At 36.4% G+C, this 17,852-nt stretch overlaps 1 protein-coding gene across 1 annotated transcript in view; it reads left to right on the forward strand.

Annotated features, from left to right (window-relative positions):
• Positions 1 to 405: 405 nt before the first annotated feature.
• LOC111395798 overlaps positions 406 to 17,852 on the forward strand; it is an 80,217-nt gene continuing 62,770 nt past the window's right edge. The window contains exon 1 of the mRNA XM_023021950.1: positions 406 to 560. Within this exon, the coding sequence (XP_022877718.1) occupies positions 468 to 560 (93 nt within the window). The 5' untranslated portion in view covers positions 406 to 467. The remainder of the gene's footprint in view (positions 561 to 17,852) is intronic.

The raw sequence follows: 17,852 nt of genomic DNA on the forward strand, positions 1-17,852 counted from the left end.
AGTAATGACAGCAGTTAAAAAAGGCAGTTTTTATGACAAGTTGGCCATTACGAGGGAAGTGGGAAGTTATAGGACGATTAAGCAGTTTTTAGGCGGTTGATCACAAAGAGATCGTCCATGAAGTATAAAAGGGAGAAAAGACATAGAGCAAATGACCGAATCCAAAACTTTCGAACAGAGAACATGTAATCTTAATTTCCTTAATTTTTAAATTTAAACACTTTTCTTTCAGTAACTCGTGTGCTTGCGCCCCTTGAAGGCACTTTGTTTTTCATTTCTAATTGTAAAGTCATCGCCAATAAAAGAACACCCCTTTTTGGGACTTTGTCTCAAGAGGTTTTGTCCCTTACACAATCGTGTGATCCTTTTTAATTGTTAGCGAATAACCCGCGCGAAACAAATTCACATAAGCACCTCAAGAAAAAGTGAACTGAAACAGTGAGAAAGCTTAAAAATTAAGCTGAAAAATGGCGATTTCTATTCCTGTTCTTGTTATTGTCATCTCACTTCACCTCATAGCGTTCGTATTTGCCGTCGGTGCTGAACGACGACGTAGCACGGTAGTCTCCATTACTGCTTTTCGCGTTATTATTTATTTGTTTTTCAGTTAATTTTCTTGAAAGTAGTAAATTTTTTAAGTGGGTTTGTGTTGACAGGCGACGGTGGTGCCCCAACCAGGAATCGAACTCCCCACACTTGGTTCCAGAGCCCCCCAATGTGATTGTTCTGCCAACTTGGATGTGCCCTGGGGGGCAAAACTGTGTAGGGTAAACTTTTTAAAGTGACTGGCCCCACCGCACTGCGGCCCCATACTCCAGAAACCCCACCTCCGGCCTGGCCCTACGGGTTAGTATACACCGCTTGGCCCTACACGTATGGAGGGATTTTTTTGGAGAGGCACAGTACCACCATGCTGGTAAGAGGACTCGAACACGGAACCTCAGCCAGCAATGCCAATGTCCTTACCGCTAGAGCAAATAGACATCAGCGGCGTTTGGGCTGCTATTGATTAGCCAGACGGTGGTTAACGGCGTCACCAAGTGCTTGTGTTTTGGCAGAGGGATGATGGGTGGGGGCTCTACTACTTGTGCTATTTTCTTCTTCATTTTCTCATGGTAATTTCTGAATTTACTCTATTGTAATTGTCGTTTCACTTTATTTACCATTTTGTGCCTTTTTTGACTGCTTTTATGTTTTTACATGAACTGGATTCAATAATATGAGTGTGACATTGGGGTCGCAAACAGTTGTTTTGCATGTGATTAGATGATGACAAATTTGAATGTAGTAATTATTAGGTTTTTGTTTGAATTAAGCTCCTTGAACATATCAAATGTGCTTGGATTTTTATCTTAAACCCAGTTTTCTCAAGTGGCCAAGTTAGGGTTATTATTTTAAATCTTCGATAATTTTAAAACGAGCTGAACATTCAGATTAAACTGGTCAAATACAGTTTTTATTTTCACAATTTATAGACTCATAAATTATTATTCGATTTTTATCTTCATCTTTTATGGGATTGCTATTTAAATTATTATTTTAACAGTATTGAATAAGCAAAAGAAGTTAATGGTGGAATTTTCAGCGATTATTGGAGACAAAAATTTTCCATTTCGAAATTGCATCAATAATGCATTATGTTTTTCATAATATACCGATCATAATAAGATAAACTACTTAATGCTCTGTCGTGAATGTGTACATTTGGTGTTTCTGACTTTAAAAACAAGGTATTTTCATCCTTTTAATTGTTAAAATTACTTCTTCTTTTTTTATCCACAAAACTTATTTTCTAGTAGTAAATTGCTTTAATTTATATGGTATAAATATATTTGGCTGGGATAAGGCTATGTAAAGTCAATATGGAATCAATATTTCAGTTCAAGAGGACCAGGCCAGTGGAATAAAGTGTGAAATGTTAAGATTTGATGTTTCTGCTCAATCTTGTTAAGAGGATTAGCACAAAAAACTTTTAAATTGATTTATATTCTCATTTTTATTCGATATGAGATTTTATCCCTTACCATGCCGCACAAGATGGTAGCTCATTTAAGTAGACCAATCTTGAAATCTGTATACTCATTTATTGAAACTTAATCGGTTCGAATCGTTAGTTGAAACTTAATGAATTCTGATACCTTATTAAAATTTGGGATTCTGTCAATCTTGTTAAGATGAATGGTTCAATAGCTTTTAAGTTGGTCTATGTTTTCATATTTATTCGATGTGTGATTTTATCCATTGACATGAAACTTATGTTGCTTCAGTACTCAGTAGTCGGTACGACCAATCGATCGTATACAATGAAAGATCTGCAACTTTTAACTGACATGCTAATTTAAAACTAATTGATTCTCTTATTTTAACTAAAATGTTGTGCAGTCCATCAGCCTTATTAATAAGTATAATTTTATGCTTAGGTCATTAAAAGTGAAAGTTTGAGAGTACCTTTATTGAATTGATACTTCATTTTAATTGTATATTATTTTTAGGAGAAGCTCGGTGTTGGATGGCTTAAGGAGAAACTTAATGAAAATTGGATGAGGACTAAATTGACCAAATTATGGAAGATGGATATCAAGATGTCAAGATTTGAGAGATGAAGGACTTCCAATGCAAATCAGAAAAGGTAATTGAGCTGAACAAAAGAAGGAAGTTAGGGATCAAGTTGAATAGGCAGCAAAAGTTAACACCTTGTGATCAAAAGGTGCATACCAAGCAATCGCAAAGGTATCGAAAGTTTCACCAGAACGTCAGACATAGCGATGTGATCACAAGGACTTCTACGATGCGATCACTAGGTATATTCTGACAACAACAAAATTGTTTTCGTTTCCAATTTAGCATCTGTTTGGCATCCATTTTTCTCTCATTATAATGAGAATCTGATTTTGGAATAATAGTTTTTGGAATATAATATTAATGAAAATAACTATATCATTATCAATATTATTAAATGAATTTAGCTGTGTATAGTTTAGTTTACCATTTTGTTGACAGATGTTGAGCTAACGGCAAGTGTATCAAGTTGAATGTAGGAAGTAAATAAATTGAAATAAAATTCACATTTAATCTAGGAAATAAATGAAATTTAAATTTAATTCTCTAAGATCCTAAAATTTTTGGCATCATATGCCATGTAAAATTTCTTTAAAAAATGATGTAAATTACATTAAAAAATTTATCGTGCAAAAATAATATAAATGTTATTGAAATAATTGAATTTTTTAAAGAAAAGGCGAGTTAGACTCCTCATTTAAGGCTTATGTTTGACACATATTCAACTATTTTCAACATCCGTTTGGATAATTTAATATGACTGTAATGTATCTTTCGAAACGTGTTTCTAGATGACGTAAACAATTTGTGGATTCGGATAATATACGATCATCGGCAAACTTTAAAAGTTAACATCTTATCGAAATTTTCGAAATACTAATTTTAAAAGGCCTACTTTAATGCATCCTAACTTTTGTTACGACCGATTATTTTGCACGCCATTAAATAATGAAAAATTAGGTCATGAGCATTTTGAAATGGTGTAAGAATGCAATGTTTCAACTTCATTTGATGTTCCGTAATGAATAAGTCAAAGTATGTCGTAAAAAAGTCAAAATACTATTTTTTGATTTAAAAAAAAAAAAACTAAAAATTTTGTGGGGTCAAATGACCCCACACAACGGTCATATTTCTTTTCCGGCTAAGGAATGTATCAAAGTTAAAATTGTTAAACTGACTTTATACATTTGCTCGGTAATAAATTGTTTAGGCAGCATAGCTTAGTAATTATCCGATAAATAAATGCATATTGGCGGCGGTAAATTGAACACCTCATTGATGTAATTTGTTCGTAAAAAACAAAGATAGCATTTTCGTCGTACATTCTCGAAGGCTACATTTGAATACGATATGCATTTACTTCTTTTCAACAAGTCAACAACTTTAATATAAATTTCACCATGCAAATTGGCTCATGTTTAATCCACAGTTTTCTTCCAAGAAGAGACGAAAAAGAATTATTATTTTAGCATAAGAACTTAATAAAATGATTTCATCTTTTAGGAGATCGACGAGTAATGGTCCCTTAATTATCAAGCCAACCCAATATGCTCCTAAGTAGAAGTTATGCATCACACGTTATAATTTAAAAGTTGGAAGTCGTCGGTAGTGAGCCATTTCTAAATATAAATATATAATGTCTATTGTTCACGAAATTATTTTCTTTCGATTTAAAACCAACGCAAGTGTACGATTCGTTAACAAGTAATAAAGTGGATTAAATGAGTCCGAATATCATCCCATAGAGATTGATTAGTTCAAATTTTACCTACCATAACCTTAACCGAAACTAAATTACCAAAGTGAATGTAAACCTAATTAAACCCCAATTATGCAATTTTTTTATGATTAAATTGAAATGAATGTGCAAAACAATAATTTAAAACTCTAGAATGAAATCAATTGTTGAGAACACATGTTCTTATAATTATTAGGAATTAAATACGCTAGGATCACGAATTCCTATGCAATTATCACTTTAAACCCTAGTTTCATAATATGACAACACATTTCAATTGTGACGAATCAATGTTCCTAAATTTATCCAATACTTTCTCTCGAGATGTATCAAACCTATTTCTACATACCACCGGTCTATATTTCTATGACAAGAGCATATGTAAAAATGCATGCAATTTTATGAACACTTAAAGATTTACGTAGGGTATAGTGGTATATTTCTATCCACTATCGGACCTTACGATGATTTATATTATGTCAAATCTATTCCAATTCTCTCGAATGCAAGAATAAATCACTTAAATTCACACAATTACGAGCCCTTAATTGCGGAAACATTAATTGCATATAAATCATTCAAAACAATAAAAATTGTGTCTTAACATCAAATTGAAAAATGAGGATATTAAATTTCAAATCACATGGTTCATCGATCTCCTAGAATAATAAAAATCTAGCCTAGCATGATTAAAATAACACAATACATCATATTTTGAATAAAAGACATCACCGGGTTATGAAATCTTGAATAAATCTTGAAGTTCTTCGGGCCAATCGTTGTTCTTGCGCTCAAATCCTCTCCAAGAAGTGTTTTTCGGCCTCCAATTATGTTTTGGTCGTCTCTGGAATTTTTTTTGATATTTATATCCCGTGGAAAATTAGGTTACCAAAGGTGTTTCAATCGTATAAGGAAAGAAAAAAATCGCGCCGGAAATGTACCATGCGACCGCATGGTTTTAATCCGTGTGGCCGCATGGTTATTCTATATTTCCAATAAAATTCCTTGCATCCCTTCGTGTGGCCGCACGACATTTCTACAATGCGACCGCATGGTAGAATTCAACTTTTATTTTCTGCAAATTGGTCATTTTACTTGAATCTTCCACTTCTTTGCATCTTTTCTTTATTCTTCACATTCCATCGTCCCTAAATGTAATCAATTTGTATTTGGCAAACTCAATTTCTTGATTTGTTCATCGGGTCAACTTTTGGGTAATTGCACCTTGGTCCTTGAACTTTTACTTTGTGTCATTTTAGTCCTTTTTCACGTCTTTTCTCATGTATTTCACCATGTTCATCGATGTTACCTACAATTCACGAATGTAACAAAATTAAGTCACAATTCAATCATTTTATTCATAATTAAGTCATATTTGTGACCTAAATAAGTGTGCAAAAACACACTTATCAAACCCCCCAAACTTGAACTATTGTTTGTCCTCAAACAAGATGGTGACTAAAATTCTAAACAAACATAGCTTAATACCCTGCTACGGCTCAGGATTGGACTAAGTGTTTGATTTGATGAAGATATATCAGTGCAAAAAAAAATGACATCAACCTTCGCCTATTAAATGCGTACTTGACGTGTGTGTGTGAGTTCATGCCAACATATTAGGTTCATGATGGATTTGAGTCCCGACCCTGAGTGGTCAATTCTATCCTTACTCGCTCAAGAGATACACAACCCCCCAAACTTATGTTTTTTTTTTTTTTTACTCAATTATCCCATAGTTGTGTTTCGAAACTAGGAATTCACATAGCTGTAGTCCCCCCCTCTCATAGTTTGGATTAATCTCACTATCACAAGTTTACATTTCAACAAGTGAAGGCTCTCCTAAGTTTGATTGCTTCGACTCTCAAGATTAAACTAGGTTACTTGCCTTGCCTCAAAGATATAGTTTCTTTAACCAAATGTCCAAGGGCTTTTCTTCATGTTATCGTCTCTCTTTTATCTAATTTTTCTGATTTTATTATTAAGCTTCTCATTTTTTTCAGTTTCATCTTCTCATTTGCTTTCTATATAACCCAAGTAACGAGTGTTAAGCCGGTGACTCCCAAACCAGTTGGCTTTAGGGCACCAGGTTTTAAACTTTTGCAGGCTTATTCACTCGCGTTATAAATGCTCGATCAGATGACTTTCAATTAACCTCTTTCCCTCTTGCTTTCTATATGATCCTTTTAGCAAGTTTTAGGCCGGTGACTCTCAAGTTAGTTGACTTTAGGGCACCAGATTTTGAAATATCCTTACAGACTTATTTACTCGAGTCATAAAGGCATGAAAAGAAGTATATTGTTTTCATAAATTTATGTTATGCCCTTATTGTTCTAGACATTTAGTTTCTAAAACCAACCCCTAATTTAAGATTTTCACCTAATCTTCACCTCATTGGTCTAGGCAATCCACACAATAAAATTCATGCACGGAGCCTCCACTTATCTCAATGCTCCCTTATAATAGCTCAACCATCACCAAACTATCTTAAGGCAGTTTATGGTTTAATTCAATAGAGGGTTATCATTCTTTTTCTATTTTATGCTCAAAATCCAGTCATTTATCTAGTATGTCAAGCATGAATAGTGTGCACAGATAATGTCAAGTTTTGCATCAACAAGTGTCAGTTAGCCTAGTTGCATTAGATCCAATGTTTATACAGTTTAAACTAGTCCAATTATAACATCATAGCTAGCAAGGTTATCAAGTCCACACAGGCATGCATGAAAAGAATTAAAGCAAAAATGAATAAAATGCAAATTTTTTTGTGCACACATACCGATGAACATAGATACTTAGTTAAAATTATGTCACCTCCCCAAACTTTGTTACTACATTGTCATCAATGTAAAATTAACAGAAGATTAAAGACAGAATTTTACGGACAACATAAAAATGAAAATCCAAAATGTGATAAATAGTACTTCCCTTGAATCAAAATGGATGAGATGGTGGGAAACTGGGTCCTGCTATACCATCATCCGGCGGAGGAGGGTGTCGTCCAAGGAGCTGCCGCATCATCTCATTCATTTCCCGCATCAAGGTAGACTGCTATGTCTGCTCGGCCTGGATAGCTCTCATGGTCTCCCAAGTTTCATTGACCCTCATTTGGATACAGTCCACCTGACCAACATACATGTTCAACCGGCCATTCATGGTATCAACCTCCCGTCGCATGACTGTAGCATGATCCCTAGCATCTCTGATGTAGTTCAATGCAAGGTGATTGTCTCTTTGTAAACTTCCCAATTCAGTCCTCATGTTGCCAAAATCTTGAAAGAAACTGTGAAGGTCTCGGCTAATGCCTGTGGTGGTGGAGAAGATTTGTCTCAGCAACTGATTATCTATGTCAGCTTGTGGTACTGGAGCCCGTGGGTCTTCCTGATATTTAGGGATTTGTCCTTGTTCCGCTTGCTATCTACGTCGCTCATTTCCTGCTCTTCCCTGTGCTTAACCCGAGCCCTTGTCTGAGCATCAAATATAGTTCGTTTGATCATGGGGCTGGGTTTTTCAGGTAACTCCTCAGGTAGGAGGGCAACACCCGCAGCTCGACATATGCCACTAATGAGGCTCGGGAATATCAAAGTGAAGCGTAGATCTATCCAAGTTCCCAATGAGTGTAGTTGATTGTATATATGAGTAGCGAGATCAATCTTGTTACCTCGAGGCAAGTGGTAAATGAAACTCGCTGTCTGATCTGGAAATGTAGTCCTGTGTGATATGGGCTCAACATTGTGGCACATAAAGAGCCATAGAATGGCCATGGAAGGAGTAAGCTCAATCTGATGCCACTCGGTAGTGTCAAGGGGCCATGCATTCTCCCATCCCATTAAAACCTCAGCCACTTCATTCCAGTGAAAGTCAATTGGGAGGGGGACCACATTCTCCATGGTAAGCTGGTAGTAATCATGAATGACCTCGGGAGGGAACATAATCCATTTCCCCCGCACCCAAGTCTGATGGAAATGCTCGGAGCCTGGCTTGTCAATGTCACTGTTGAAGTTAGCGAAGAACTCTCGGCATAAAGTCTCATAGAGTGGATGCGGTCTCTCTATTAACTTTTACCACCCACAGAGCTGAATTAAATTGACCAACTCAAAACCCGGGAAGTCATCAAGCTTAACAGGTCTTCAGTATGTAAAGTCCAATGGCGTATGATGTTTTCATATTGTGCCGCGGTAGTTGCAGTTAAGAATCACTAAACTTCGCCCGCGAGCTCTCGAGTACGGGCTGTTTCGGTGGAAGAGCTTGCTTTTTCCTTCCCGTGCACAGTTCTTTTAGGAGGCATCCTGCAAAGTTTGTAAGATTATACTCATTAAGTTCGATGTGAAAAGAATAGGCAAGAAATGAGAAAATAAAATATGCATTGCACAAATCCCCCAAACTTTCCTAGATGTATGTGTAGTAACATAGTGTGCACTAGTCAAGATATGATGTTTAATTGAATTCACGTATTTTTCCAATATGAAAAATGGAGAAAAATTCGGCGTAACAATGCAATATTTCAGAATTTGGAACCATGACCGAGTGCACACCTTCGGCCCTTGACATCATTGAGAATTATCAAAATTTCCCCAAACAATCTCGGGGTATATCAAAGTATTCAGTGAAGTGTATCACATATTCGAATTTCAACTCAATTGGATGTCGTTTGGTGTGTCAAATGAAGATGCAAAGTAAGGGACAGAGGATGCCGTGATGTGCGGTGACCTAGTCATGTGCCTATGTCATGCAATGTGGAAGTGGGTGTTTTCTAGTTCAAATTATTTGGGAATCCGTTAAAATATATCTTGTGCCATGTTGGTGAATCAACGTATATGCAAAAAGCACCTAATTGTATACAAAAGGTTATTGTGGCATTTTATCAAACACTTGGTGTGCATTATGTGAAGGTGTTACCAATGTAATGAATTGAGTTTTAGAATCATTCCATAGTTCTCACAACACAATCACATCAAATCCAAACATACATGAACTAGCCCAATCTCCCTCAAATCCTCAAAATTGAAATTTCAAACGTGAATAACTTGAAGACGGAATCGAGAGGGATTTAAGAACACTTACGTTGTATTTGTAGGGTTGAATTGAGTTCAAAAATTGATTTCCTTTCGAAGATATTACACTTCAATAATGAGATTTGTGTATAGTATATGTGACTTGAACTCAACCAAGTGAAGAAATAGTGCCCTAGGAAGGTTCGTTTGTGAGAGAATTTGGGAAAAGAAAATATGGAGTGTGAATGAAGGAACCAGGCGTAGGTTTTTAACCCACGTCTTATTTTTGCCATGCGACCGCAGAGCTTAAAAACCCATGCCTTATTTTTGCCATGCGGCCGCATGGCTTTAAGCTCTGCGATCGCATGGTTCAAGTGGCTTTGGCCACTTAATTCACAGCTTCTGTTTGTGCAGTCGCACTGTGCGACCGCATGAAATTTATTTATTTATTTATTTTTTTGACTTTGTATAGAAAGGAAAAAATTAATAATAGGAATAAAATAAAACACATTTGATATCCCCAAAAATCCGACTTTTGACTAAAATTTTGGTTTTCAATTGATGAATTGACTCGGCTCTCAACGTCCCCAATTTTTCAAAAGCATACTTCTAAACATTTTGAGATGTGTATGGGTCTTAAACTTAGTACCCAAAACAAAATTTTTGTATTCAAATTCACACATTGACAAGTGAAATTTAGAAAACAAAATTTATCTCGAAATGCGTGAATTCCACACCCAATCACCCAAACTACTCCAATCAACCCGAACTCATGTGTGATGCTTAGGGACTCATGTGAACAGTGCTTGGACTCTTTTAACATGTATGGATGATTGATGACTACATAAAAAAAATGCAAAATGAAATTTAGAAAAAAATTAATTCATAATCTAATGCAAATAGCATAATAAATTAAATAAAAAGGATACAGTGGGTTATCTCCCACCCAGCACTAGGTTATGGTCGATAGCTCAACTTTTCTGCAGTTGCTTCATTCTTGCGTCTCAAGTTGAACGGTGGATTTTTGGTTAGAGAAGTCACCGCCCCAGTAGCGTTTCAGTCTTTGCCCATTCACAGTGAAGGTACCTTAGTCTCATGGTTCACTTGTATAGCTCCATATGGTAAGACCTTTGTGATAGTATAAGGACCCGACCACCTTGATCTTAGTTTTCCTAGGAAAAGCTTGAGTCTCGAGTTATACAATAGCACTTTCTGTCCCACTTCGAACTCTCGCCTCTGAATATGCATGTTGTGCCACTTCTTGGTTCGTTCCTTGTAAAGTTTTGAATTTTCATAAGCTTCCATTCTAAACCCATCTAACTTATTAAGTTGCAGTAGGCACTTTTCGCCGGCGGCGCTCAAGTCCATATTCAATTGTTTCATAGCACAGTATGCTCGGTGCTCCATTTCTAGTGGCAGATGGCACGCTTTCCCAAAGACTAAGCAGTATGGAGACATGCCTATCGGGGTCTTGAATGCTGTTCTGTAATCCCATAATGCATCGTCCAGCTTTTTAGACCAATCCTTTCTAGATGAGTTCACAGTGACCTCGAGTATTCTCTTCAGCTGCCGATTAGATACCTCAACTTGCCCGCTAGTTGGTGGATGATATGGGGTAGCAACGCGGTGTCTAACGCCATATTTATTCAACAATTGCTCAAACTGGCGATTACAGAAGTGCTTGCCCCCGTCGCTGATTATAGCCTATGGTGTACCACATTGGGTGAAAATGTATTTCTTCAAGAACCCAATTACTGCCTTTGAGTCATTTGTTGGAAGTGTAACTGTTTCCACCCATTTTGATACGTAATCCACTGTTACCAAGATATACTAATTTGAGAATGAAGGGGGGAAAGGTCCCATGAAGTCAATTCCCCAAACATCAAATATCTCCACTTCCAAAATATTATTCAGTGGCATTTCATTCCTCCTCGAGATATTCCCAGTGCGTTGACATCGGTCACACCTCTTGACAAACTCAAATGTGTCTCTACATAGTGTAAGCCAGTAGAACCCTGATTGTAGAATCTTTGCAGCTGTTTTTGAAGCCCCAAAGTGCCCTGCGTATGCAGATGAATGGCATTGCTCAAGAATCTCATGTACTTCTTCCTCAAGTATGCATCTCCTTACTATCTGATCAGCCCTTCGCCTATAGAGAATTGGGTCCTCCCAAAAATAATACTTCAATTTGGCGAAGAACTTTTTCTTTTGGTGACTTGAGTAGTCCAGTAGTGGAATGGAACTGGCCAAGTAATTGACAATATCTGCAACCAAGTTGCTTCATCTACTCTCAACATCTACTCATCTGGAAAGATCTCATTGATGTCCACTAATTCTTCTGTCTTCCCAGGCTCTAATCGGGATAGGTGATCCGCTACTACATTCTCACTGCTCTTCTTGTCTCGTATCTCGATATCGAATTCTTGCAGCAATAGCACCCAACGAATCAACCTCGACTTTGCATCCTTCTTTATGAGTAGATACTTCAATGCAGCATGATCTGTGTAGACGATGACTTTAGACCCGACAAAGTATGACCTGAATTTGTCGAATGCATATACTACAGCCAATAGCTCATTTTCAGTGGTGGCATAATTGATTTGCGCTTCATTTAGAGTCCTACTTGCTTAGTAAATTACATGAAAGATTTTGTTTCTCCGCTGTCCTAATACCGCACCCACGGCGTAATCACTTACATCACACATCAATTCAAAAGGGAGTTCCCAGTCTAGTGCCACAATTACTGGTGCTGTCGTAAGCTTCTCCTTTAAAGTGTTGAATGCTGTGAGGCATTCTTCATTAAACTCAAAGGTTACGTCTTTCATTAGCAGATTGCATAACGATTTAGTGACCTTCGAAAAATCTTTTATAAATCTCTTGTAGAACCCCGCATGCCCCAAGAAACTATGAACTCCTTTAATTGATGTAGATGGTGGTAAATTCTCAATAACTTGAATTTTTGCCTTGTCCACCTCAATTCCTTTTGCTGAGATTCGATGCCCGAGTACAATCCCTTCTTGTACCATAAAGTGGCATTTCTCCCAATTTAAAATTAGGTTAGTCTCCTTGCATCTCTGTAAGACCAAATTCAGGTGCTCTAGACATTCATCGAATGAAGATCCAAAAACTGAGAAGTCGTCCATGAAAACTTCAATAAACCTTTCAATCATATCGGAGAATATCGCCATCATACATCTCTAAAATGTCGCTGGAGCGTTGCAAAGACTAAAAGGCATCCTACAATAGGCAAAAGTACCATAGGGACAGGTGAAAGTGGTCTTCTCCTGATCTTCTGGTGTGACAGGTATCTGATTATAGCCCGAGTATCCATCAAGGAAACATTAGTATGAATGTCCAGCCAATCTTTCTAACATCTGATCAATGAATGGGAGGGATAAATGATCCTTTCATGTGGCTGCATTGAGTTTGCGATAGACGATGCAAACTCTCCATCCCGTAACTGTTCTGGTGGGAATTAATTCATTTTCACCACTGTGATTCCCCCTTTTTTCGGTACCACTTGAACTGGCTAATCCATGCACTATTTGAAATTGGGTAGACAATTCCTGCATCTAGTAATTTAAGTATCTCCGCCCTGACCACTTCCTTCATGTTCGGATTTAATCTTTTCTGACCCTCTATACTTGGCTTGCAGTTTTCCTCCATTAGAATTTTATGCATGCACAAAGAAGGGCTGACTCCTTTAATGTCAGCTATTGTCCACCCAATCGCCGTCTTGTTCTCTCTGAGTACCCTGAGCAATTTTTTTCCTCCACCTTTTTGGTTGTATTCGAAATGATTGCTGAAATTGTATCTGACTCCCCCAAATATGCATATCTGAGATGTGGCGGTAGTTGCTTGAGTTCCAAAATTGGTGGCTGCTGAATGGAGGGCAGTGGCTTTGTATTTCCCGTCCCCAGTTCCTCGAAGTGCCTCTTTCGGGTGTATGGCGGGTTGGTCTCCAAAAATCTTGCACATGTTTCAACTTCAAGAGACTCTGACTGGACTGATTGGGATTGTACAATACATGCCTCATAGGCATCAGATGGACCGTGTAGTAGGAATGTTTCCTGTACTGCCTTGTCAATAATGTCAACTTGATAACAGCTAGTTTCATTGCCTTGAATACATTGAACGATATCTGCTCCTCTCCCAATCTTAAAATCAACTGACCCATTTGAACATCAATTAACGCTCTCCCTGTTGCCAGAAATGGTCTGCCAAGTATCAATGGGACGTCCTTGTCTTCTTCCATGTCCGGGATAAGAGAATCCACTGGGAATATGAACTTCTCAACCTTGATAAGCACATCTTCAATTATTCCTCTGGGATGTGTCAGTGACCTATCAGCCAGCTGAAGTGTCACAGTGGTTGCTTTAACTTCTCCCAATCTGAGTTTTCTGAAAACAGACATAGGCATTAAATTAATACTTGCACCGAGATTGCTCTTCTTAGCTTGTGATGCTTATGATATGCTTTCCACCTTATGATACAGAGAGTCAATTTTTGCAGATATTGCTGAATAAGCGTCCACCTCGTAGACACCTGGAGTTTTCTTTGGGATAGCCCTCTCAGAAGACCACATGGCTGATGTGGTAGCCATTCGCTCAAATAATTCCAATGTCCCATCAACTGTTCGTGTGGATATTGAGTCATCTGATGCTGAATCCACCATGCTCTTATGGTATGGAAGTAATCCTGTGTAGAAGAATCGAATTTGGGTCTTTTTATCAAACCCATGTTGAGGGCACTTCTAGAGCATGTTTTTGAATCTGTTCCAGGCTTCGTCAAATAATTCATTTTCTCCTTGATTGAATACTGATATGTCATGTCTCAGCTTCGCTATCTTGGCTGGGGAGAAAAACTTTGTGCAGAATTTGTGTGCTAGCTTTTTCCATGTAGTGATACTTGCAATCGGGAGTGAATCCAACCATTCAAGTGCTCTGTCTCGTAACGTATGTGGAAAAAGCCTTAACCTAATAGCGTCATCCAAAATCCCTTGATGTCTGAAATGTTGACACATATCTAGAAATCGAGATACGTGTGTGTGTGGACTCTCCTCGGCTTTGCCACAGAATTGGTATCCATTTTGAAACAGCTATATTACATTGGTCTTCAATTGAAAATCGGGCTACCCAAACGGTGGATATACAATGCTGGATTGGCTTTGAATAACTTGAGGAGTCAAAAAGTCCCCCAGAATTTCATTTCCTTCATCCACTACCTCTCCTTCGTTAGCTTGAATAATATGATTGTTTAATTCGTTGGCCATTTGTACTTGTGTTTCGCGGTGATCTCTTTGTTGTCGATGAAAGGTGTGCTCAATTTCAGGATCAGCTGGAATCTGCAATTTTCCTCCAGGCAATCGTGACATGCAAATCTGAGAATTAAAACCAGTACGAGTACTGAGATTCAAACAATTCAAATAACTAAAACACAAATAAAGGATAATAACCTAAAATAAAAATAAAAACAAAAATAAAATTATGCTAGCAAAATAAAAATTTAGTTCGAATTAGTGCCTCGAGAAATAAAATTAAACTAAAACTCAATCCCCGGCAACGGTGCCAAAAACTTATTCACGAAATTATTTTCTTTCGATTTAAAACCACTGCAAGTGTATGATTCGTTAACAAGTAATAAAGTGGATTAAATGAGTCCGAATATCGTCTCACGGAGATTGATTAGTTCAAATTTTACCTACCGTAGCCTTAATCGAAACTAAATTATCAAAGTGAATGTAGATCTAATTAAACCCCAAAAATGCAATTTTTTTATGATTAAATTGAAATTAATGTGCAAAAAAATAATTTAAAACTCTAGAATGAAATCAATTATTGAAAACACATGTTGTTATAATTATTAGGAATTAAATACGCTAGAATCACGAATTCCCATGCAATTATCACTTTAAACCCTAGTTTCACAATATGATAACACATTTCAATTGTGACGAATCAATGTTCCTAAGTTTATCCAATACTCTCTCTCGAGATATATCAAACCTATTTTTACATACCACCGATCTATATTTCTATGACAAGAGCATATGTAAAAATGCATGCGGTTTTATGAACACTTAAAGATTCACGTAGTGTATAGCGGTATATTTCTATCCACTATCGGACTCTATGATGATTTATATTATGTCAAATCTATTCCAATTCTCTCGAATGCAAGAATAAATCACTTAAATTCACACAATTACGAGCCCTTAATTGCGAAAACATTAATTGCATATAAATCATTCAAAATAATAAAAATTGTGTCTTAACATCAAATTGCAAAACGAGGATATTTAAATTCAAATCACATGATTCATCGATCTCCTAGCATAATAAAAATCTAGCCTAGCATGATTAAAATAACACAATACATCATATTTTGAATAAAAGATATCACCGGGTTATGAAATTTTGAATAAATCTTGAAGTTCTTCGTGCCAATCGTTGTTCTTGCGCTCAAATCCTCTCCAAGAAGTGTTTTTTGGCCTCCAATTACGTTCTGGTCGTCTCTGGAATGTTTTTTTGATATTTATATTCCGTGGAAAATTAGGTTACCAAAGGTGTTTCAATCGTATAAGGAAAGAAAAAAATCGAGCCGGAAATGTACCACGCGACCACATGGTTTTAATCCGTGCGGCCGCATGGTTATTCTATATTTCCAAGAAAATTTCCTGCATCGCTTCGTGTGGCCGCACGACATTTCTACCATGCGACCGCATGGTAGAATTCAACTTTTATTTTCTGCAAATTGGTCCTTTTACTTGAATCTTCCACTTCTTTGCATCTTTTCTTCATTCTTCACATTCCATCATCTCAAAATGTAATCAATTTGTATTTGAAAAACTCAATTTGTTGATTTGTTCATCAGGTCAACTTTTGGGTAATTGCGCCTTGGTCCTTGAACTTTCACTTTGTGTCATTTTAGTTCTTTTTCGCATCTTTTCTCATGTATTTCACCATGTTCATCGGTGTTACCTGCAATTCACAAATGTAACGAAATTTAGTCACAATTCAATCATTTTATTCATAATTAAGTCATGTTTGTGACCTAAATAAGTGTGTAAAAACACACTTATCATCTATCTAGGCTCGAAGTTTTATATATTTAAAACAAATATGCATCAAGTATATTAAGTTGTTTAATTTTGACATATTATTAATATATAAATAGGCCAACTGCTTGTAAGTATATTATGTTACATGCATGCTGAATGTGAACCCTAAAAATTGAGCTAATGCCCAATGTACATTACATTTTAATTGAGCTAGTGTCAAATGCCCAACTACTTCTCAAACAATCTATTTATTTAGTCCTATGGAGCGACGAAATCCTATGCTGAGAAGGATCCCTGCTCTTGACCTAGTAACAGAGATTCAACATACCCAAACAAATCAATCACAGCTCACGTGCTTTACTTACGCATCACCTAAATAAAGCACACCCCAAGTCAACATAGGCCATCACAAACTATAAGCTTTGGCAGTACTGGATCAGCACTTGGCCAACACCTGCGGTAGCGCGTGTTGGATCCACTGAGAGGAATTTTTTTTTTTTTTGGTTGACAAGATAACTTTTTAGCATATATTACTGGTAATTCATTTTAATGTCAAACATCTCTTCTAACTAAGTTGGTTAAAGCTTGTAAATACAATTTTTACAAAAATTAATGCAATAGGGAAGGCACCGAAGATCATTCAAACTTGTGAGCTCTTATTAGGATTATTGAAAGCTCACCCATTATGGCATTTGTAGAATTTTGACACTAAATATAACAAAATAATATGTGCTAGATTTTAGTGATTTTGATGCAATTGTAAAGATTCGAATGGGTGCTCTTCCTATGAAATATATAAAACTTGGCAACAATGTTATTTGGTGAGTACGGTTTATTCTTATAACCAACTTATATGTGTTCAATTTGAACAAAATAATTGTTATATTTAAATCTTAGGCCTTATTTTATTTCCATTTATTTGAAAATACAGTTTTATCTTTTTTATTTTCAATCATATATTCTTCAATAAAATAATATTACAAGCAAATTCAAAACTTTTTCTTATTTTTAACCGCACATTCTACATCAAGTCATTATTCCAAAATGTATTTTTTTTTTTGCAAAAAAGAGATATCAAACAAGCTCTAAATATTTTATTGTGATCGACGATCACCCGTGCTAACTCAGAATCCTAAACCCACCATTGAGCTTCGGCCAGATTTTTAAGAAAATCTAGATTGGTGGTTGCACGAGCAGGAAACCCGTATTGACAAGGCTAGCGGCATTTGAAACACCCCAAATCTAGATGCCCTGATTTGGAGGTATTATATTTTAACTTTCTCTTGACATCATAAATTTGGAAGCGATTATTTTTTTTTTCTTTTTTTGACAAAGTAAACATCAATGACCTATTAATTTAAAATAATTTATGCTTAAAAATAGAACAATATAAATTGAATGTCAACTTTAATTACAAGAACAAATTCAACAATTAAATATGATAGTATTGACTTCGTGTCACCACAAGTCATCGTCCCAAATCATTATCTGAAAATGTGGGATA

Source organism: Olea europaea, chromosome 6 (genome assembly GCF_002742605.1).
Source record: "Olea europaea var. sylvestris chromosome 6, O_europaea_v1, whole genome shotgun sequence".
NCBI lineage: Eukaryota > Viridiplantae > Streptophyta > Magnoliopsida > Lamiales > Oleaceae > Olea > Olea europaea.